The sequence below is a fragment of the Vipera ursinii genome, assembly GCF_947247035.1.
Source record: "Vipera ursinii genome assembly, chromosome: Z".
NCBI lineage: Eukaryota > Metazoa > Chordata > Lepidosauria > Squamata > Viperidae > Vipera > Vipera ursinii.
Window position 1 is genome coordinate 30,296,793 of NC_139517.1, and position 24,882 is coordinate 30,321,674.

The window sequence follows — 24,882 nt, forward strand, 5'->3', positions numbered from 1 at the left end:
CCTTCTGTTGACTCACCCATCACTGTTGAGGTCAGCCACAGCAATGGAGCTGCCAAAATAAGAACCCACTTGCTTCCCAATGAGCAGCAGTCTCTTCAGAAGAGTTTTGCGACCATCACTTGCCATCACAAAGACAGCTCCAGTGTGATTATAGCGGGGGGCCCCAATAATAAAAGAAAACTCTTCTTTATGCAGTACATTGGTGCTTGCTTCTGTGGTATATCCTATTAACATGAAATAACAAACAGGTTATATCTTTGATCTCTCATCTGAGAGAGAGAGAAAGAGAGAAAGAAAGAGAAAGATAGAGATTGCCTCACTTTTATTTATTTGTGGATTCTAGGCAGCATATTTAACTAGAAAAAAGCATAAAAACAGTTATAAACATAAAATCAGACAGACCCAACTAAAATAATCTGATTAACAACAAAATCAATAGATAGGGGCCTTAAACAAAACATAGACATCAATCCCAGGACTGGGCCAAAGCCAGGTTTTCAGGACTGCCAGAACCTTAGAGAGAGGGTGCCGTTCTTATCTCTTGGGGGATGCTGATTCAGAGCACCGGGGGCCACAACAGAGAAGGCACACTTCTGAGGTCCCAAAAGATAGCAGTGTTTAATGGAGAAGAGACTTGGAGCAGCCAGCATGGTGCAAGATAGGCTCCAGCACAAATAAATCAATCAATTTACACACTCACTGGTCAGATTTAGATCATCCTATTTTCAAGTGCATAGACTTAGGAATGAACAAGCTTCTTGGAAGTATTCATAATCTTTGCTTGTGAAGTGCATGCAAATTAAGCATTCTTCCATTAATTATAATTTCCCTTTTCGAGTAAGCCATTGAAGAAAGCTGTAATCTAATGGCCTATTGGTTTATTCCAAAATTAAGCAATTGCTTTTAATTATAAAAAAGCAGAGTAGAAAAGCTTTAAATATATATGTAAATATAATCATGATTTCATTCTTGGTTTGGCTTTTCTGAAAGTATTAAATTTTCTTCTTTGGCCAAGCACTATATTAATCTATTTACATTCTAAATCTACTGAACCTGACCATGATATTGTCCTGCACATCAGTCTCTCTGATTCTGAAGCAAAACCTGGTGACAACTAGACCTTTTTATGGGGAAAGCTCTCCACTTTAATCCTTCCTGACCTCTTAATTCTCTAGACGGAGCAAGGCGCAGACCCAGTGTTCAAAGTCAGTTTCAAATGAGATGTCTTAGTTAATAAATCTCCATCCTGAATATTTTAATTTAATTTAATTTATTAATATTTCTATACCGCCCTTCTCCCGAAGGACTCAGGGCGGTGTACAGGGCAAGAATAAAACACAAAGCTACAAAAATTAAAAAGTAATTAAATACATGCCCATAAAAAACAATAAATACATTAATAAAACCCCAATAAAATGATAGTAAAAACCCCACCAATCCCCCCTCAGGCCAGGCCGGCTTGTTCGAACAGGTATGTTTTCAGATCGCGGCGAAAGGAGCGAAGATCGGGCGCCATCCGGAGCTCAACCGGTAACTGGTTCCATAGCTCCGGGGCGCCCACAGAGAAAGACCTCCCCCTGGGGGCCACCAATCTACATTCTCTGACCGGTGGCACCCTGAGGAGGCCCTCTCTGTGGGAACGCACAGGGCGGAGGGAAGTTGACGCCGGCAGAAGGTGTTCCCTGAGGTACTCCGGACCCCTGCCATGTAGGGCTTTAAACACCATGACTAGTACCTTGAATCTCACCCGGAAGACAACTGGCAACCAATGCAGCTCACGGAGCAGAGGTGTGACATGGGAGTATCGGGAAACTCCCAACACAACTCTCGCGGCTGCATTCTGTGCCAGTTGGAGCTTCCGGGTGGTCCTCAGGGGCAGCCCCATGTAGAGAGCATTGCAGTAGTCTAGTCGAGAGGTCACGAGCACGTGAGTGACTGTGCATAGATCATCCCGGCTTAGATAGGGCCGCAACTGGCGCACCAGGCGAACCTGGGCGAAAGCCCCCCTAGTCACAGCTCCTATGTGGTCTTCCAGGGTGAGCCGTGAATCTAGGAGGACTCCCAAGTTGCAAGCCCTATCTACAGGGGGTAATAATTCGCCCCCCATAGCAAGAGGTGGAATGTCCGAATAAACCCGGGATGAAGGTATGCAAAGCCACTCGGTCTTGTCGGGGTTGAGTTGAAGTCTGTTCCTCCCCATCCAGACCCGAACCGCCTCCAGGCAACGGGACATCACGGTGAGGGCATCACTGGGGTGGTTTGGGGTCGAAAAGAAAAGCTGGGTATCATCAGCATACTGATGATACCCAACTCCAAAACCACGAATGATCTCACCCAGCGGTTTCATATAGATGTTGAACAGCAGAGGCGAGAGGACCGACCCCTGAGGAACTCCACAAATGAGAGACCTCGCGGTCGACCTCTGCCCTCCTGCCAACACCGACTACGAGCGTCCCTGGAGATAGGAGGAGAACCACTGTAAAACCGTGCCTCCCACTCCCAATCCCCCAAGACGCCGCAGCAAGATACCATGGTCGATGGTATCGAAAGCCGCTGAGAGGTCTAATAGGACCAGAAGAGGAATGCCCCCTGTCCCGGGCCCTCCAGAGATCATTCACCAGCGCGACCAATGCCGTCTCCGTGCTGTACCCGGGCCTGAAACCCGATTGGTACGGGTCTAGATAATCCGCTTCATCCAGGACCAGAGGGAGCTGATGTGCCACCACACTCTCAACAACCTTCGCAAGAAAGCGAAGGTTGGAGACAGGACGAAAGTTGTTCAATACAGCTGGGTCTAAGGCAGGCTTCTTGAGGAGAGGCCTCACCACCGCCTCTTTCAAGACGGCGGGGAAGCTACCCTCACTCAAAGAAGCCGATATAACTGCCTGGAACCAGCTGCGTGTCCTCTCCCGGGCTGCATAGACCAGCCAGGAAGGGCACGGGTCCAATAAACATGTGGTGGTGCTCAGCCTCCCCATGATCCTGTCCACTTCCTCCGGAGTCACAGAATCAAACTCCTCCCAGGTGATATCGACAAGACCACCCGTGTCCTGCTCGACGGACTCTGCCCAGTCAGAGTCCAGACCGGTCCGAATCCGAGCAATTTTGTCCGACAGATGCTGGTTAAACTCCTCGGCACGACCCTGCAAGGGATCCTCCCTCACCTCCTGATTCAGGAGGGAGCGAGTCACCCTAAACAGGGTGGCCGGGCGATTATCTGCGGATGCGATAAGGGTGGCGAAGTGGTTAGACCTCGCCTCCCTTATCGCAGCGAGATAAGACCTAGTGTAGGTTCTTAGTCGCAATTGATCGGATTCGGATCGGCTGGATCTCCAACCGCTCTCTAGGCCCCGTCTCCGACGCTTCATCTCCCGGAGCTCCACGGAGAACCATGGGGCTCGACGGGATCTGCACCGGGTCAGGGGCCGCAGGGGTACAACTCGGTCAAGAGCCTCAGTGGCCGCCCTTTCCCAGGCTTCCACTAAGGTGTCTGCCGAGCTGTGAGCAAGGGAGGCAGGTGGGGACCCCAGCGCCGCCTGGAACCTCTGGGGATCCATTAAGCGTCTGGGGCGGTACCATTTGATAGGTTCCACACACCCATGGCGGGGGGTGGCAAAACAGAAGACCTGCCGCAGGAGATGATGATGATGAATATCCCAGTGATCGTCAGAAAGGAGGCTATTAAGTTTTGACCCATACGATATTTGCTTCTTCTTTTGAGGCCTTTCTATTCAGGGAATCACCCAGTGCTTAAAAATGAATCGATGTTAAGCATGTGTGGCCCGTCATATATTTAAATTGTGCTATCTAGGTTCAGCACGCTGAGTGACATTGGCTGTGAAGATACTACAGATGATACTACATTATTTCTGTGATTTCTTTTTTTAGTCCAGTGTGTTCTTGTCAATTACATGTTCACGTCTGATGGGACCCAGGAAGCGTGCTTTCTGTATCATAGCTGCTGCGCTCTGGAACAATATCCCTTCCCCCCCCTCCCCAGGATACATATGGCTCTCATCTCAATCAAGCCCTGGCGGTGCTCTCAAGCCCGGGATTAGAGTCTCTGTGGAGCCACTGTCTTTTTGAATTTCATTGCTGTTGTTTTGTCTGGGCAGTTATGTTGTTTCAGTTGGATACATATTGGATATATAGAGTCTAATAAAGAAAGAAAATAAAAAATGAAATGCAGGAGAGGGAGGCACTCCACTGCACTAAATCACTTTCAGCCTGACAAAGTGAGACTTGACTGCAATTACCCAGGTAAATGTGTCTAGTTTTCTCATCTGGATAGGATAAATCCACTTGGTCCCAAATTCCTGGGTAGCTCACATAAGTCGTTCCTGTGTAAAAAAAAAAAGGTGCATACAATCGTTAGCCTTCTGATAAAATACAAATCAAAAGCCACTATACCTCTTAATGCTGTTTGAAAAGATTGTTTCCTTTCTACCCAGGCTTTCACCTAACAGTCACATTCAGGAAGTATGATTAAAAGCTTCTGTCTCTGCTTTGTGAAGAGACATGAGGGGCTAAGGGGTTTTAGGTGTTAAAGCAAAGGAGGAGTGATGTCTTCCCCAATGGTACTCGCACATTCTCACACTCACACAAACACAAATACAGATCCTTAGGCAGTTATGCTCCAAACAGTGGAGAATGCTTTCACGTTGTGTTGAACAATTGTCATGTCCACATAGACACTCCCTGTATACGCAAGGAGATGGAAAACAAAAATACTTCTTTCCATATGTCCATTTTCAAACACCAGAAAAGGCCTGAACAATTCAGCATTATTTTGAATTCCTGCATTACTCAGAGACAGTGATAATCAAACTCTTCTCTCTCAGCTGCTTTTTGTTGGAATACAGAGAGAATAAGGATTGGGAGATTTATGGAGGAGGTGGAGGAGGAGGAGGAGGAGGAGGAGGAGGAGGAGGAGGAGGAGGAGGAGGAGGAGGAGGAGGAGGAGGAGATGATTCAGAAGCAAGAACCAGAGATAGTAGGAAAGAAAGTTCAGGCGATATAAAAGAGAACAAACTGAAAAAAAGGGAAAATGAAATGAAGGAGCAGAAAGCTGAGATCAAGAAAGAAAGGGATTGAACTGAAAGCAAAAGGCAGAGGGGGTGATTAACTGGGCTATGCTTGGACAATATGACTGTCAGAATCAGAATCTGCTACACTTAATCAACTTCCATAAGCTGCAGTGGATGTTCAGTCATTTTCTAAATGTGTAAAGGAGACAATCTTCTTCTGTCTCTTCCACTTTCTTTAGCCGAAAAAAAATGGTTGGGGAATTCAAAGCAATACAAACAAAATGTAGCCACTAGTGGTCAGAATGACTTTATCTCATTTTTCTGCCTCTTTTTCTCCCTCAACCAACTGGCTGTGAGGAAGGAAAAGGAAAAGGATGTGAAAGATGGCATATGAAAGAAGTCCTTACTTGCAGAGCTGTTTTAGCAAATTATCTTGGAGCAGGTGAAAAAAAAACACCAACATTTCAGTCAGTGCTTATTCAGAAGACAGTTGTTTTTTTAATTCCATTTATATCCCGCCCTTCTCCGAAGACTCAGGGCGGCTTACAAGCTTAGCAGTAGCCTTCATTCTATGTATATGCCTGCTTATTAGGGTTTTCACACACACCCCAAGCGGCATTATTACAAAGTCAGCTTAATTGCCCCCAACAATCTGGGTCCTCATTTTACCTACCTCGGAAGGATGGAAGGCTGAGTCAACCTTGAGCCTGGTGGGATGCGAACCTGCACTAATTGCAGGCAGCTGGTGTTACTTAAGGAGGCATTAGCCCACTGCTCCACCAAGTTGACTGTGGTTAGTTTCCTCCTTTTTTCAAGCAAATATATTTAATTTTAAACATCTTAGTCCATTCATTTATAGCAACAGCAACAGCAGCAACAACAACAACAACAACAACAACAACAACAACAATAATAATAATAATAATAATAATAATAATAATAATAATACTTGGTTGATAAATCATTAGTTCATATCAGAATTTATTCTAACTAGATAATGCCCTAAAACTATTTGAGACTGACACGTATGAAAGGCATAAAACAAAGTAGGGAATAAGGCAATTAAAGCCACAAACCTTGCCAATGGTAAGCTCCTGGAGCTCCATAATAGACAAAGTTGTCTGTGAAGCCACCACTGATGCCCATTTGGCACATGCCTGTATTCTCCAAGTCTGAGTTGGCAGCACACATCTCATTATAAGCTTGCCACGAATCATTCACCTGACGATGCAAGTCATTGCTGTGGATATAGCATGTCCCTACCATGCGCCTCTGATGTTCACTGCCAAAAATCCGAGTGTATCGGTGAGCACAAGCCTTGAAAAATAAAATTAAGCAAGGTTTTAGTCCAAAGTGAAAGAGTGAGGAATTCCAGGTTCTGTGCAAGACACTCTGTATGGTTTACACAGCCCACCATAACACATATTTTTAAATTTGTTAACTATCTCTGACTTTGTACTTCATATTAAGTATTAAACCAGAGTTTAAGAATCACAATGCTTGGATTTTTACAGTATCCTAATTCAAAACTAAAAGATCCATATCATGGCTTAGGGGGAAAAAAGCTTTCTGACTTGAAAATCCTCATTCATATGGGATGGAACTGAATCCAGATCATAATCAAACTTGAGATAACCATAACATTATATTAAGCTTTTCCATAGGAATAAATGACGCAAAGAGATTATCCACTGTTAATTTTGTTGAACTTTGTTCAAACTGTGATTTGAAAGTCCTAGAAATCCTTCTACACAAACAACTTAAGCATCAGCTATATTCACTGAATTGCACCAGGGAAGAAAGGGAAAGGAAGGGAAGAGCAATTATGTCAGTTTCCTGAGAAAGCTCAACTCCCTGCAAAGGAATTCCGCAGATGACATCTTCTGTTACATGGGAAACAACTGGCCTAAGTGGTATCTGCTTAGATTACTTTTTTGTATTTTCTTGAAAGGGGCTCAGATTATCTAAGACAAGGTCAGAACTCAGGCCTTAGGCCTAGAAAGGGTTCTTCTCTTGACTGGCTTAGAATACTTACCCTAAAGGTTCTCAGTTTTGGTCCCTAAACAGTATCAGACTTTTTTATCCCAGGAATAAATATTCCATATTGTGGAGACTGCTACTAAGAAGGTACACTTCTGGGATCCTATTTTCACCACCTTGTGATAGGAACCTATTGTAGGCATTCTTGGGATGAAAGCACAGGGCTGGTGGGTTCTGATTGAAAAAGACTCTTCTGCAAACACATGGGTTCCAAGTCATGTATGGCTTTAAAAATAATAATAATAATTATTATTATTATTATTATTATTATTATTATTATTATTATTATTATTATTATTATTATTATTATTAATGTTGGAAGGGACCTTGGAGGTCATCTAGTCCAACCCCCTGCTCAGGCAGGAAACCTTATACCATTTCAGGCAAATGGCTGTCCAGTCTCTTCTTAAAAACCTCCAGTGTTGGAGCATTCACCACCTCTGGAGGCAGGTTGTTCCACTGGTTAATTGTTCTAACTGTCAGGAAGTTTCTCCTTAGTTCTAGGTTGCTTCTCTCCTTGACTAGTTTCCATCCGTTGCTTCTTGTCCTGCTTTCAGGTGCTTTGGAGAATAGCTTGGCTCCCTCTTCTTTGTGGTAGCCCCTGAGATATTGGAACACTGATATCATGTCACCCCTCACCCTTCTCTTCATTAGACTACTCATACCCAATTCCAGCAACCGTTCCCTGTATGTTTTAGCCTCCAGCCCCCTAATCATCTTTGTTGCTCTTCTCTGTACCCTTTCTAGAGTCTCGACATCTTTTTTAAAGTCAGCACTTTGAGTTGGCCCTGGAAACCTATCGGTAGCCAAAGCAGCAACCTCAACATAGCTGTCACATTGCTCAACCTATCTTCTCACGTCGGCAATTTGCCTGCTGTATTTTGAATCAACTGCAACTTCCAAATCAACTTCAAGGGTCGCCTCATACTGTATAGGGCAGGTAGAAGGGGATTTTAAGCCTAAGAAAACAAAGTTCTCTGTCCACAAAGGAAACCCTTTGGTTAGATCTATTAAATTCCTACAGGTTTTCCTCATCAGAGTTCTGAAGTAGTCATGGAGGAAATGCATCACAGCAGCACATGGGATAAACAGCAAGAAAGCATAGGAAAACTGGACAGCATATAATATTTTTGGTCCAGTTTCCCACACCACTGATTCTCCCTGATTCATATCATTAGCTCAGTAGATAACATTAAGGCAGAAAGGAGGATTCAAAAGCAGCGGAAATCATCTCCTCTCACATATTTTATACTCACCATTATTCGCCCATAAGGTTTACGTTGGCTTGCTACCACCACCCCCAGCCACATGTCTTCAACAATATTACTTTGCAGATCACCTAAAAGTACAGGGAGCCAAAACAAAAACAAAACCCCCAAAGGAAATATATGATTAGAAAAGGATCCACCTTCTTGCCATATTCCCTTTTTATATTAATTTTATTAAACGTCACAATTGAATAATAAAAACTAATACAAACTAAAAGCATAAAAGAATAGAAAGAAAAAAATAGATGCAAAAAAGAAAAATAGAGAAGTAGAAAAGAAAAAAAAATAATATAGGAAAGAAATAAAAAGCAATATATAAAGAAATTACTTCTATCTTTATCACAAGTATAAACAATTTTAATAATTTATCAAAGGTCACTTTGGTTTGCATATTTCCTTTTCTAATCACTTTTGGAAGTTGTTTATTTTCTGCTTTTCAGCTAATGTTTGCATCAACAGGTTTTACAATATTGGCTGAGTTTCCTTCAATCCTTACTTAAAGAACTTTTAAATACAAGTGTAAGGACTTAAAAATATTATTTAACAAACAGCAAAAGGATGATAAAAAATCATATGTAGATCATTTAAAGGACTGATTTTAGAAAGCTACACTTGGACTAAATTTGAAATAAATGTGGGAATTGTAAGAATCCCTTCCATAGGAAAATGCTTTTGTTTTGAATTTAAAAAACCCTATAAGATTAAAAATTGGACACTAGAGGGAACTAGAAGTAAAGAATACAATTAAAGAGGAACATCGGAATTCAATTTACAAATACAAAATGAAGCAAAATATTCTAACATTTTGAAGGATATTTTTGAACTATGGACCAGAAGTTAATTTTAAGATTTTCTGCCAATGTAGATAAATTGTGCTTATAAGATGTTAAAGAAGAGAAAAAAGTTTTAACTTACAAGATTGAGTCTTATTTGAAAGTGAATTTAAAGACAGGTCATAAGAATGACATGGGAAAAGATGTTACACCAGATATACAAAAGCAAACTGGTTGATGTCTTAATAATTAAAAGCGATATACAAATAACAAACCAAGAGAGTGACCTGGATAATTTTCCTATATTAGAGTTACCAAAGAGACTTGTAAAGCTTTGAAGAATTTGGTGAGAAAAGTCAAAGAAAAATGAAAGGAAATCAAGTGCTAAGATATTATTTGAAGGGACTAAAATCAATACTGTTAGAAATAAAATAAAGGTTTATAAAGTTATTTATTTGATCAAGGCTAAAACAGTCGTGTTGTTATCACAGGTAACTCTTAATAGATTTTGCTTTAAGGATTTGCTTACAGATAAGAAATAGGATATGGGAATAAGATATCATTTGTTGTATTTAAAAGCCACCCTCCTGCCAAATTTCAAACCCCAAACCAGTCCTTTAGAATTAATTTTCCTCAAGTCTTTCTTACACTAAGGGAAGTCCAGCTTCAGAATGAATTTGAAGTCAATCATGCTACAGCTACTATGGATTGATGTTGGTCTTAAAAATTCCACAAGGCTCTTTGTTACTTTGCATAACAAAATAAAACAAGCCTATCCTTTCTGAAGATATTTCATATTCTGGTATAATCATTAGCTTGCGTTGTTTTAAATAAGAGCATTGCACCCTACGTCAAGTAAGTTCTCCATTTGCACATTTACATACTTTTCACCTGAAAGTCCACCTGTGTACAATCATTCGGATCTGCAGTCAAAGGACAAGCATACATAGCACCTGTCCGTGTTTTATTATCCATCTTGACAGCCACATCGTGGGGAGCTCCAGCAAGCATCCTAAAGAAGGCAGAAACATTATTTGGGATTACAAGAAATTAAAGACAGATTCTTCATATCAAATTATAACAAATTTGAAAGCAACAAATCTTTGTATACTTTACATTCATTGTTCCTATTCTGGTACCTTCAATTATTTGATAGAGCCACTAATTCTCATGAATAAAACTTCTTGAGTATAGATGCTGATCATGAGAAAATTACAAAAGTAATTTTTCAGACAAGGGGTCACAAGGCTTTATAATCAGGAGGAAAAAATAATGCTGGGATTGATTTCTTTCAGTGGTTAAGAATCTCTCTGGAACAAGAGAAAAGCACTTTCTGGAAAGTGCAAAATGCCATTCTCGTGTCACTGAGGAAGCCCAACTAGTTGAAGCATGCCTAGTGTTTATCTTGCGGGGGTGGTGGGGTGGAGGACTGGGGAGATGGGGAGAGATCCAATTCAAAAATTGTAACTTCCAGGCAAGGATGAACATCATTGGAAATTAAACACCACTTAGTGTCAAAGACACCTTTTCTACTTGCCCCACTTATATCCTGATAGTTCTTCCGCTCTGCATTTGTTTCAAAAGACATCTTTAATCCCGCCTGGTCTTAAATAAAGCTCCAAGTGGCTCACATTAAAATAAAATAAAAATCCTAATGTATAATTAACAATGCACCATCTCCAAAACAATCTATACCACTCAAGGCCTTTTCTCGAGATCTTAATAGCTATTATGAGATAGGATAAGCCAATGTGAAGCTAGACCTAGACTATAAGGAATGTTTGTGAAGTTACCATATCTTATTACTGTATTTTATTACTTTTGAAAGCTGTTCACCTATATTCTGCCTCATTTCTGATTATACAGTGTGAAGCCACTGATTATGACTTAGTTTTCAATACAAACCAGGTCACAGCAGCTTATTCCACAAGCCATAATACCTATATAGCATTATGAGAAAACACAACCACCAAGTCAATTAATTTGGAATTAAGAAGTATATGCCTATAGTTCCACCTTGCATTTCACATACATTTGGAACTTTCTAGCATGTTATGGTTCAGATAATCCTCAACCTTCAACAGGTCACTTAGCGATCATTCAAAGTTACGATGAACCTCCCTGGGGTTACTTACAACATAGAGTCAAAGTTCCAACAGCCATTTCCCCTCCTGTAACATGACTGCACTTCAGGTGCTCAGTAAACAGGTTGCATTTATGGCTGTTTGCAGCATCCCATGGTCACTGGGACTTGACAAAATAGCAATAGCACTGAGACTTATATATCGCTTCATAGTGCTATACAGCCCTCTCTAAGCATATTGCTCACAACAATCTGGCTCCTCATTTTACCGACCTTGGAAGGATGGAAGATTGAGTCAACGTTGAGTTGGTGAGTCTCAAACTGCCGAACTGCTGGCAGCTGGCAGTCAGCAGAAGTAGCCTGCAGTAATCACTCCATAGTAATTTTGGTTTGCTTAATGACCACAACATTCACATAACAATCACAGCAAAAAAAGGTCATAAAAACAGGGTGGTCATATTGGAGATCCAATTTATAATCATCATGAGTTACAACCATGAGGGGCAAGCTCCATTATGGTTGTAACTCAAAAACTACCTGTAGTATCATTCCACCCTGAATTTGACAAGAGCCTGGAATTTTCTAGCGTGCTTTGCTTCATGTAACTCTATAACCTAACCACTACCACATTTTAGTCAAAATGTGTTAGAAGATCAGTTAATCTCCCGTATCCACCATCATGGCTAAGTAGTCTATAACAAACCGAAGGTAGACATGACAGCCCCCACTGCCTTGGCCCTGGCCCAGAGACCCTCCTTCCGCCAGAGACCCTCAGATCTGTCCCACTCCTGCCCAGGCCCCCATAGGCACCCTTGATGCGAATGATGTAGAGCTGGCCATGCCCACCCAGTAGGTCATACACACTCTAGCCACGCCCATCCAGTAGGCCACACCCACCCTGGCCACACCCACCCAGCCCCCTGAGGGCAACCGCAATGCTGATGCGGCTCTCAATGAAATTGAGTTTGACACCCCTGATCTAGTTCATAACCTGTGTGATATGACAGTTATAGAAAAGAAGATTGTTCACTGATGTTGCTATTCTAGGTAATGTTACAATTGAGGAAAAACAACAGAAAAAATGATCAAATATAGGACATTCAGATTGAATACTTACGGGAAAAGAAATCAATTATTATACCAACTGTGACTGGAGACCTTGGAATGAATCCTTGATACAGTATCTGGAAATACTGAATTTATCAGACCTGAATACCCTAATTTTACAATTACCATCCTGCTTCAGATTGCCTGATTCTTAGATGCTATCTTAATAAATGTTAGGATTTGGGTTAGGATTTGAATGATTTAAGTTTCCCCCAATCTTAAACTTTGAATCTAATTGTAGATTACCCACACAGCACTGTAATAATCAATAGATGGACAAAAATGCCAAATGAGTCAAAACATCTGGCAGACTGTGCAACCAACCATGACAACTTACATCAGACATGTCAAACACAAAGCCCGGGGGCTGGATCCGGCTCGCGAAGTGGTTTCATGTGGCCCGCGAAGCCATCCTGGAAACAGTGAAGGAACGGCCGCCACTGCCTTGGCCCTGGCCCAGAGACCCTCCTTCTGCCAGAGACCCTCAGATCTGCCCCACCCCTGCCCAGGCCCCCATAGGCACCCTTGATGCGAACGATGTAAAGCTGGCCACGCCTACCCAGTAGGCCATAAGCACTCTAACCACACCCACCCAGTAGGCCACACCCACCCTAGCCATACCCACCCGGCCCCCTGAGGGCAACTACAATTCTGATGCGGCCCTCAATGAAATTGAGCTTGACACCCCTGACTTACATCTTGCGACATACTTTTAATACCATTAACCAACATTTGCCTATCCAGAGCTTTTGAAGGACTCAATAAGTGAATAAAAATGCAGATCCAGTCTAAATCTGCTGATTATGCATTAAATTTAAAACTGAATATTTATTTAACTGATTTGATTTTTATCCCAACTTTATTTTCTATAAATAGTATCTAGTCTCTTCATGTCTAGGCCAACACCTTAACTACTATACCAAATAATAAATAAATAAAATATGGCAAAAAATGGTAACTTGGATAAGGACAAAGCAAAGCTTCTTCATTCTCCCTTATCAAAGACCTGGGCAAAAAAACAACAGCAACAAATCTTCAAGGTCTTTCTAAACAACAGTAGAGGCCACCCAAATCTCAGGGGAAACCTCACTCCAGAGAGCAGATGTTGCTACAGAGAAGGTGAGCTTCTGGGTCGTGATGACATTTAATCATAGGAAATCAGAGTACTCCAACCCTGCAGGACTGAATTGGCAGGGGCAGATGTTTTCAGAGATAGGAGGCTCCTCAAATAACCTGGCCTTATACCAAGTAGAATTTTATAGATAACAACCTGGATATTGAATTGTATGTGGAAGCAGACTGGCAACTAATACAATTTATGAAGCAGAATGTTATATGGTCATACCACATGGCACACCGAGTGTTGGGCATATTTCTGAAAAGGGAATCACTCCCTCTGGGCCAAGTAGGTTTCTATAAATCATACCAGGGTGGCAGCCTCATCCAAGATAAGACCACGGATAAAGATGGCTTTGTTACACATTGATTTGACATTCAAAAGCAGCGGATGAACAGAGGATCCAATAGCTAGCTATTGAGGTTGGTATCTATCTATTTACTTAAACCTGTCTATCTATATACCTGCCTATATCAATATCTGGCAAACAAATACAGAATCACTCACAGAATGCTACTTCTATTTCAGCCCTAACAATGTTCCAGTCTTTTCCATGCTGCAGTCTCTTAAGCTGATGGACTCCTATATAGTGCATATTCCAACTAGAAATGAAGATGGCTTATGAAATTCGGACTTCCGGTTTTGCGCCTGCAGCGCATGGCCATGTGAGAATGGACTTCCGCTCCCCACGGCTAGTTTCTTCCTGCTTGGGGTACCCTAGATGGGTCCAAAGTTGCCCCAGATAGTTGACCGTGAAGAAGGGGCACCCGTTGATCATGAAGTGATGGAAATCACTTTGTTTGATCTGGGGAAAGTCCTCCAAACCCGAAAGGAGAAAGGCTAGCATGAGATCAGCATCTAACCCAAGCTGCTTGCAGCCAAAGTCCCAGAGCACGAACCTAAACATCGGTGAACAGCATGCTTGGAATTGGTGAGAGTACTGATCTCCTTTCTTCTGTCTACCATCTAAATCCTTGAACAGATCTCCAAAACAAGAAGACCTCCAGAAGTGAAGGGAGGAGACTATATCCCCATTCCCTTACAGATGGAAGCGGCGAATTAATATTAAAGGAGGGAAGATGTATATTAAAACTTGATTTAAAATACTTCAGTCTGGACAAATTTAGGAACTAAAAAACTATCAAGATTATACCCTAAAACTTTTTGGATGGAATTATAAAAATATATAACAAAAATAACTTTTTGACTGAAAGAAAAACTGAAAAAAGAAGTAACTGCTGATATCTAGTGGAGACTCAGAGAATAGAACACTAACAATAAGGACCCAGAAATTGGCAGAATGCCTAGAAACAAAGAAAAAGTTGTTCCTTTGAATTGCAAATAACCTTGAAGATAGCTGGGAACAAAGGAAGAGCCAGCTACAAGATTAAAAATTGTTTCAAAGGAAAAAAAACACCTGGACTGCTGCTTAAATCTAACTGTTTATGGAAAAGAAAAACCTTGGCTTTTTGGCTAATCTTTTAAAGGAGAATTTGTAGGAAGGATTTAAAGTAGCTTAACATACTGAACTGTAATTTTGACTGACTGACTGATAAATTGACTTTTGAATTAAAACATTGATGAAAGATTATTTGAAGGGGGGAGACAACATGGATATCACATACGTATCAAAAAAAAAGACAGGATGCCACATACAATATTTTCTTCTGAAGGACGTAGCCTGGAAAAATCAAGGGCCTCCAGAAGCAATACTTCAAGGCAAGATGAATACTTTCCAGGAGGAAATATATATAATATTAGGACAAATACAAATGACAATAGACTCAAACCACAAATCTGAAATTTGATGATTTAAATAAGCATATTTCCAATCTAAATTTACAATTAAAAACATGTAGGAAATAACAAGAGAGGCACAAATAAATCAGACAAATAAATAAATTAGAAGAGTATGATCAAATTGATGAAATAAGAAAGGAAAAGAATTACAATTGACACAAACAGGAAAAGATTTTCAAGGTTCTGATACAACAAGAAAAATGGAATTATCAGGAGAACCATCAAAGTTTGGGAAACAGAAAGTATTTATCTTACTTACTTCATCTTTTGTATTCCCAACATTTATAAAAATACAGGAACTGCTGGGTAAGCGGATTACATCAACTTGGAAAATTACTCGGCAAAAGAAGACCAGAGACAGATACAAGAGATTTGACTCGCCCTACCAGATGGATTATTACATGAATAAACATTTGTTTGAATATGGCTAAAAGAACAGAGAATTTTGAACACAAAGGGGCCTTATAACAAGAAGGATAAGAGATTTAAGTAATATAGTATGTTTTATAATATATTGAATGTTAAAATAGTAGGTTGATGTAACTTTTATTAATATATAAGTGAAATATAAACTGATTAAAAAATATGTTATATCTAGGTATTATAAGATAGATAAAAAGTATAGTATTTTTATAATACATGATATAAAATATTGGGAGGATGTATGTAAATGGGAAAATTTGGACAGTTAGATGACTAATATGAAGGGGGTTGGGAGTGGGTGGCACTGTTTTACAGTGGTTCTCCTCCTACCTCCTGGGTCGTTCACAGTCAGTGATGGCAGGAGGGCAGAGGTCGGCCTCAAGGCCTCTCATTTGCGGAGTTCCTCAGGGGTCGGTCCTCTCACCCCTCCTGTTCAACATCTATATGAATCCGCTGGGTGAGATCATTCGTGGTTTTGGGGTGGGGTATCATCAGTATGCTTATGTTACCCAGCTTTTCATCTCCACCCCATATCAACCCAGTGATGCCCTTGACGTGATGTCCCGTTGCCTGGAGGTGGTTCGGGTTTGGATGGGGAGAAACAGGCTTCGACTCAATCCCGCCAAGACTGAGTGGCTGTGCATACCGGCATCTTGGATGAACCAGTCTTGTCCATCTTTAACTATGGGGGGTGAGGTGTTACCCCCCGTTGATAGGGCCCGCAACTACTGCTAAGCTTGTAAGCCGCCCTGAGTCTTCGGAGAAGGGCGGGATATAAATGGAATTTAAAAAAAAACTTGGGCGTCCTACTGGATTTACGGCTCACTTTGGAAGATCATATAGGAGCCGTGACCAGGGGGGCTTTTGCCCAGGTTCGCCTGGTGCGCCAGTTGCGGCCCTATCTGGACCGAGATGCCCTACGTACAGTCACTCATGTGCTCGTGACCTCTCGAATAGACTACTGCAATGTTCTTTACATGGGGCTGCCTTTGAGGACCACTCGGAGGCTCCAGCTGGTGCAGAATGTGATGGGGGTCTCCCGATATTCCCATGTAACACCTCTTCTCTACAAGCTACATTGGCTCCTAGTTGCCCTCCGGGTGAGATTCAAGGTGCTGGTGATGACCTACAAAGCCCTAAATGACATGGGTCCGGATTATTTACGGGAGCACCTTCTGCCGGCGTCAACTTCCCATCGTCCTGTGCACTCCCACAGAGAGGGCCTCCTCAGGGTGCCGTCAGTCAGGGAGTGCCAGCTGGCGGCCCCCAGGGGGAGACCATTCTCTGTGGGTGCGCCTGCCCTCTGGAATCAGCTCCCTGTTGAGCTCCGGATGACTCCCGACCTTCGCTCTTTTCGCTGTGACCTGAAAACCTGGTTATTCGAGCTTGCTGGCCTGGACTGAGGGATTGGGATTTTAAATTTTAGAATTTGATTTACTTGGTTTGGGGCTAAATTTAATTTAATTTATTTTTAACTTTGTATGCCATGTTTTAATTGCCCTTTACACCGCCCCGAGTCCTTTGGGAGAAGGGCGGTATATAAATCTAATAAAATAAATAAATAAATAAATTGTGGCATGAAGAAATTATGACTAATAAGAATTGGATTGAATATAACGGAATTTAAGTGAACAAAAATTATAAAAATAGGATGTATGCTGAACCAATGAGATGATGGTTATGAGAATAATATAAGCTGAAAAAATGTTACATATAGAGATTATTATTATTTGTATAAATATAAAAAATGCCTATATCTAATCATTTATATATTGAAAATATTAAGAATTATATTTTGGGTAAGGTTGAAGAAGGAGAATACAAATGCGAGAAGGGAAGATCAAAGAAATGTATCATTAATTAATATATTAATTATGGAATGATCAAATTTAATTATTATTGTTAATTAATTATTATTGTCCTTTTTTCTTGTTAAAATATATAAACCAAGATAACACGCTGTACACCATGCACTGGAGGTTGTTATAGTTAAAAACTAATAAAATATCTATTAAAAAAAGATGGTTTTAAGAAATTCCTTTATGAATTACAATCTATCCTCCATTGTGGCCACACATGATGGCATAATTGTGCTTACCAAGCTCCCCAGACTGATGAACCTCTTTGCTTCTTTACCTATACCAGGAAAGCAAGGACCATTCATTTTCTTGGAGGCCGTGTGATTTTCACTGATAACCTTTGCATAGGTTATCCCCCACTTACAATCACAATTGAGCCTGGAATTATGGCTGTTAGTCACTGGGTCACTAAATGAGGTGTCCATGCAATTACCTCACTTAATTATCATAATCCTGGCTCTGCAGTTGTAAAGCCTTTAAGTAGGGTCCTTTAAGAGGCGCACATGGTTATCAGACCTGCATTGCAGCACCTCTCAGCTCACTCATGGCCTGCACTGGGCCTCCCTAACCCTAACCCTCACTCTCTGAGGCACCCTTTGTACAACTTCCTACCTTGGGGGAAATAAGATCAAGTTCTTCATCCCTTCAGCTTGCCTTTTTTTCACCGTTAGGGTTGGGGACAGCTCTCCCTACTAGTGATAGTGAGGCTTCTTCACCTCTTCAAGCTCCACCTTCTGGAAGCACTCTTGTTTATTTTCATTTTCTAAATTGCTCAATTTATTGGCTGCTTTGGTCACCACAAGTTGGAATCATTAGGGGAGAGCCATGAAACCAGATCAATGTATGTTCCAATAATAAAGGAGACAGCAAACAGGATCAATGACTTTGTACTAATTTGGTGGCTTCATAATTATATCCTCATCATAATCTTCTGAGTTATTTCCTGTTCTGGCTCAGGTTCTACATGCTTCAGCAGGCCTCACCTAGCCAGGCAAGACTGTAATGCCTCAAACTGCAGGATGGCAAAAAAAATGTAATAATAAAAACTGGAAAAAAAAGAGGCATCAGAGTGAGACAGAAGGGGCAAATGTTGCCTTTCCAACCACTTTTCTGTGCCAGATTCAAAGCAGTTCCTGTTGCTCCTCTGAATGTGACACATTTCCACTAATACAGCAGAACTCAGAATAAGACCATTCATCTGATGGTCTATGCTAGCTGAGGTAACAAAGGCATAAAGCCAGGAAAAGTGGATGGCAAATTACAGATTACAGCTCAGTGCAGTGGATGAGCCCAACTATCTTTCCCTGCCCATGCTCAGTGATGGCTAGGATTGGACCCAGGCATGTGTTTTTCCACTGAGATCCACCTTTTCTCTTCATCTAAACCTGTGCCCAAGCCACACAAGTTATTTCAGCACCAGATGAAGAAAACCCAACAAGCATTCCCTATTTCAGCAGTAAAAATGCAATCAGAATTAAATAGGTAACAATGAGCTCCTCTTTCATTAAAATCAACTGTCTGGGATGATTGTTCCATTCTTCTTAAGAATATATGATCCTACAAATTCTTCTACAGTACTGGAAACATCTCTTGGAGCAGAAAAGACTTCATAAAAAACCTCTCAAACAATTAGTGCCTATATTATTGTGTGGACTCCTTGCCCAGGTCTGTTGGCCTGCAAGATCAAAAGATAGGCCATAATGAGAATTGAGACCACGTAAGGACTAGGAACTACAGAGAGCAGGGTAGGAGCAAGGATTTATTTCAGTTGAAACACGGGCTTGCTGCTTGATTCACCAAGTTAGAAAATAGATATGACATTCTTGTTGTCAAGGAATAGAAAGCCAAATAACCCAAGCTCTCGGAGGAAAAGACTATACAAAGGATTCAGAAACCATTAACCCATGTCTCTTGATTAATCTAGATCATGATGAGTGTGAAGATACCATCTCCATGATTCATAAATGAGGATGCCCGCAAGCATCCTAGCTTTGTTCTAGGATAAGATGACTTTGGTGGAAAATATTTCACTTCCTGGGAAGAAAAACCTGAGTCACAGGAGGAAGCTTGCTTTGGGGATGCCTGCAAAGTTGCAGAGTGTAGATCAGCTTCCTTTTCCAACAGTAGACATGGTAAGGAAGAATGAGCAGCCATGATTTAATCCTGCTCTGATTAATCCAGTAGCTGTGAGTGAATAAAACAGACCATTTATGAAGATTAACTTCCTCCACTCCTGCCAAGCACTTAGAAATTTTGTTTCTTACATCCAGCCCAAATGTATGTATATGCCTAAGAAGGAATGGAGGGTGTGTGTGTGTGTGCGTGTGCAATTACATCAAAAATTTGATATGATAAATAAATGGCGGAAATGGCAAAGATTTCGGCTTATTTGAAAGACCATTCGCAACAACGTTATATTATGGAGTGGAAAAAGTGGATTGATTATATCCAGAACAAATATGGGACTAAAAAGTTTCATTTAGCATTTGTATAAGCTTTGATGTGATATTAGTATTGCTTGTAGTCATTTTATATGAGCTAGAGTGCGATTGTATTTAGCTCTGGGAAGTCGGGGAGGGGGGAGGGGGGAAGGGTTGGGGGGAGGGTTAGGGAGGGCTAGGAAGGGTTGTGTGGGGGGAGGGGGGGGAGGGATTGTTAAAGATAAAATGTATTGAAAAACTTTTCAATAAAAAAAAAATCCGCCAATCTGTGATGCCAGTCACCTGTTATGATGCATTTGAGTGATTCCTTCGTGGTCCTCACCATTCGTTCAGCTTGACCATTAGGGCCAGAAACTATGGACATGGGAATCTGTGGGTTCCTGGTAAAATTACCAAATCATCTGGGCCCCTGTCTTACAAAGTGGGGCTGGAGGGAGGGCGAGTTGTCAGACGCCACATTGATCAACTCAGAAAACGGTTTCCAGAATGGCCACTAAGTGAGCACTGTGTCATGAGTTCCTCCCAATGTCCCCAAACTTGCAGTCAAGCCAGCCCATACATGGACCCTCAAGACTCTTCCTTCATAACCAATGAGGAACTGGGCGTAGAAGAGGGGAGTCCAGAAATGCAACATGGATCCCCTGAAGGAGCAAGACAACCAGACTTCAACAACCGCTGTGCCTACTCTGCTGATCAGTCTGACTCTGGGGTGGGCCAACCTGGACAGGCCAGCCAGACAGCATCTAATTCCTTTGACTCAGGTGCATCAAAGGACAATGGTCTACCTGGCCCGATGGGTAAGCTGGTAGATCGCAAAGTGACTGGAACTCCGTGGCGTTCCACAAGGGCACGCAAGCCTCCTTCTTATCTTGCTGATTACATTGTAAAATAAAGAACTATTAATGTTGTCTGTACTGTAACTCGTTGCTGTACTGAAAACTGGAGTTATGTTAACTGTCTAGTGCAGGGGTCGGCAACCTAAAAAAGAAAAAGAGCCACTGGGAACCGGTTCCATCACAAATTAAAAAAAGAGGGAGCCGCGTGCGTGTGTCCATGCACGCGCATGCGCAAAAAGGTTTTTTGCGCATGCGCGGACGCACGCGGCTGCCATTTTTTTAAAAATGAGATGGAACCGGTTCCCGGTTGCCCGATGGCGACGGCCCGTCTGCAAAGCTGCCGCTTTCGGCAGCTTTGCAGACGGGCCGTGGCAGCTTCCTCAAAGAGCGGCGCCCCTGCCCATTCCGAGAGGTGCGCGCGCACCTCTCCGAACGACCGGAGTTGCGCGCGCACCTCCCCAAACCTTTGGGGAGGTGCGCGCGTACCTCCGTGCGAAGGGGCAGCGGCGCCGCTCTTTGAGGAAGCTGCCAAAAGCGGCAGCTTCCTGAAAGAGCGGCACCGCTGCCCGTTCGCGCGGAGGTACGCGCGCACCTCCCCAAAGGTTTGGGGAGGTGCGCGCGCACCTCCGGTCGTTCGGAGAGGTGCGCGCGCACCTCTCGGAATGGGCAGGGGCGCCGCTTTTTGCGGAAGCTGCCGCGGCCCGTCTGCTAAGCTGCCGCTTTCGGCAGCTTCACAGACGGGCCGCGGCGGGCTTCCTGAAAGAGCGGCACCGCTGCCCATTCACGCGGAGGTACGCGCGCACCTCCGGTCGTTCGGAGAGGTGCGCGCGCACATCTCGGAATGGGCAGGGGCGCCGCTCTTTGCGGAAGCTGCCGCGGCCCGTCTGCTAAGCTGCCGCTTTCGGCAGCTTCACAGACGGGCCGCGGCGGGCTTCCTGAAAGAGCGGCACCGCTGCCCATTCGCGCGGAGGTACGCGCGCACCTCTCCAAAGGTTTGGGGAGGTGCGCGCGCACCTCCGCCCATTCGGGGAGGTGCGCGTGCACCTCTCCAAACGGGCGGTGCCACTCTCCATTTGGAGAGGTGCGCGCGCACCACTGCCCGTTGGAAGAGGTGTGCGCGCACCGGGCGGCTGGGAGCCGCATGCGGCTCCGGAGCCGCAGGTTGCCGACCTGTGGTCTAGTGTACTGTCAATGAAAGCCTATTCATTCAGATGCTATGATGTTAACTGTCTAGTGTGCTGTCAATGAAAGCTTATTAATTCAGATGCTATAATGTTAACCCTTGTAACTTGTACTTTTTTTATTTAAGGTTGTTATGATGTTAAGTCTTGTTAATTGTATTAAGGCCAACTATTGCTATGATGTTGTATGATCTAAGAGGGGAGGGGTGTTATGTATTGGGCTCAATTGTAATACCACATGGTTAGCTGGAGCAGCTAACGGTTCTCCAGCTACCCAGACTCTAGGTCTCCAGTGCTGCTATTGGCTGTCCCTAGGCGGCAATGATTGCTTTAAACCTATTGGCTTCTGCCTAGGGGCTAGGCTATAAATTGCTGCTAGTTGCAGCCCAATGTTCAGTTCAGACCTTGCAAGCAATAAACCATGAGCTTTGTTGAACTCCCTTGCCTCGTCTCCTTTCCTGCGCGAAGAACCCGCTACATAACAGTCGGTAAAATGAGGACCCAGATTGTTTGGGGCAACATGCCGGCAAACCGCTTAGAGAGGGCTGTAAAGCACTGTGAAGCGGTATATAAGTCTAAGTGTTATTGCTATTACGACTAAATGCAACGTGTGAACTAAGTCTCAGGAAGTACCGTATCACTGGGGGGAGGGAGCAGAGGGGAGGGAGGATAGGAATGGAAATGATTTCCTTCTTTCAACGTTTTGCTTCCCATATTTAACATTACAGTACTAAAACATAAGCTAAGCTGCCCAACAAAGAATTCAGCTGAGGAAAGAACAAACGCAGGTTTTTCAAGCTATAACCCATCAAGCAAATAAATGTGTATTGCTGAAAAAAACAGGGAAGCATATTTTGCTCACCTTTCAAAGCTAGTTTTAACTAGCTATCCAATCTTTTCTCTAGATGAAGCCAGAAATGGAGGCTACTTTGGACTCTATAATTCTAAATATATAAGAGCTTTGTGTTCACAATAAATCTAGCAGATGACAAGGCTCAAGGAAGTTCAACTGGTATGACAAGGAAGTAATTGGATAAAGCACAATAGCTCTGAGTGAGGGGCAGCATGACATAGGAGTAATCCTTTATATGGCGAAAGAGGAAGGAGGGGGGAAAAGTTTGAATGACAAAAGCAGAATGTTTTTGCTTTTAACTTCCATTGTATTGGCATTCTGTGCCTTGGAGGTTTTGTTTTGAAAAAAGGCTTTTGCGCTTGCCAAATGTAAGAAAACAACAGAAGAAACAAGGGTGGGGGGGTTTAAGAACAACTACTGCTTTAAACAGCACCTTAATCCTTGCAAGTCAAATATGATGGCAGCCTCCATGGCTTTCTCTAAAACCAAGTTCTCCAACAAAGGAAAGGAAAATGAAAATTGAAGAAAGAGACAGTGGAGCTAATTCTAGCTACACAAGTTCAACCCTTAAGAACAAATGGATGCAAAATCAGAATTGAGAAGATAACAACAGATAGCAAATGCTGCCTCTGGAAAGAAGCTGAAGAAAGGAGAAGCTGCTTCAGAAAGACTGGGCAGACTACAAGCAACAGCATAACAAATTAGCAACAATGGTGGATTGGAATATCTGCAAGAAATACTATTTATATGCCAGCAAGAAAGGGTGAGATCATAAAACAGACAACGTAATTGAAAATGAAGAAGCTAAAGTGCTGTGGGACTTTAGAATTCAAACAGACAAACACATGCTACAGAACACCCCAGACTTAACAACTGTCAATAAGAAAGGTAAAAAAAAAAGACTGGATAGTGGACATTGCAATACTTGGAGACAGCAGAAGAGAAAAGAAAGAACAGAAGAAAATCTCAAAATACAAAGACCTGCATTTAGAAGTAGAAAGACTGTAGCAAAAGAGAGCAAAGATAGTACCAATTAGTAATAGACACCTTGAGTGCAATCCAACATCTAGAGCACCACTTGAACACAACTGGCATTGACAAATTCATCATCAGTCAATTGCAAAACATAGCTTTACTTGGAACAGCTTATGATTTGCAACGATACCTTTAATACCATCAAACAACATGGTCTTGCCTATGGTCCTTGAGAAAGATTCAATAGCTGGATAAAAATGCCCAACGCAGTCTTAAACATCTTGCTGACTGTGCAACCAACCATAATTTATCAAACTTGTATACACAATCTAAAATTCCATTTGGATTAAAAAGAAATCATATAGTCCATATTTTCCAGAGGCTAGCAATTAATTAAACAGATAAAAAGCCATTAAAACAAGCAATTTAAAGTTCAGGAAAAGTACTAAAACAATAAATATAAAATTACTTAAGTATAAGTCTAAGTCTATTGCACTGGAGGAAAAGACCACCGCACAGATAAAGGTTATAGGGCAGGGGTGTCAAACTCAATTTCATTGAGGGCTGCATCAGCATTGCGGTTACCCTCAGGGGGCCGGGTAGGTGTGGCCTGGGTGGGCGTGGCCTACTGGGTGGGCGTGGCCAGAGTGTGTATGGCCTACTGGGTGGGCGTGGCCAGCTCTACATCGTTCGCATCAAGGGTGCCTATGGGGGGCCTGGGCAGGAGTGGGAGAGATCTGAGGGTCTCTGGCAGAAGGAGGGTCTCTGGGCCAGGGCCAAGGCAGCGGGGGCTGTTCCCTCACTGTTTCCAGGATGGCATCATGGGCCACATGAAACCACTTCGCGGGCCGGATCTGGCCCCCGGGCCTTGTGTTTGACATGTCTGTTGTAGAGCTTGTCTGCCTCCTAAAAGAGATTCACAGTTTGGACTGTTACCAAAGGCCTCATCCTCATCCCAGCTAAATGCATTATCACGAATTGTTAAGCATAACACAGTGCGCTTATTGTGCTGTAGCCTCTTCTCCCTATTCTTCCAAAGAGCAGGTAATGGTTATTGCAAAATATAAGAGAGCTGCAGACTCCTGTCTTATAACAGGGC

The 24,882-nt window shown here is 42.6% G+C and overlaps 1 protein-coding gene across 2 annotated transcripts in view; it reads right to left on the minus strand.

The window, feature by feature from the left end:
- ITGA3 (integrin subunit alpha 3) overlaps window positions 1-24,882 on the minus strand; it is a 93,094-nt gene that overhangs the window by 40,103 nt on the left and 28,109 nt on the right. For both annotated transcript variants that reach the window (XM_083376648.1, XM_083376649.1), the window contains exons 2-6: window positions 9,993-10,120; window positions 8,324-8,406; window positions 6,104-6,344; window positions 4,257-4,340; window positions 17-224 (exon numbers count right to left, since the gene is read on the minus strand). In XM_083376648.1, the coding sequence (XP_083232774.1) occupies window positions 17-224; window positions 4,257-4,340; window positions 6,104-6,344; window positions 8,324-8,406; window positions 9,993-10,120 (744 nt within the window). The remainder of the gene's footprint in view (window positions 1-16; window positions 225-4,256; window positions 4,341-6,103; window positions 6,345-8,323; window positions 8,407-9,992; window positions 10,121-24,882) is intronic.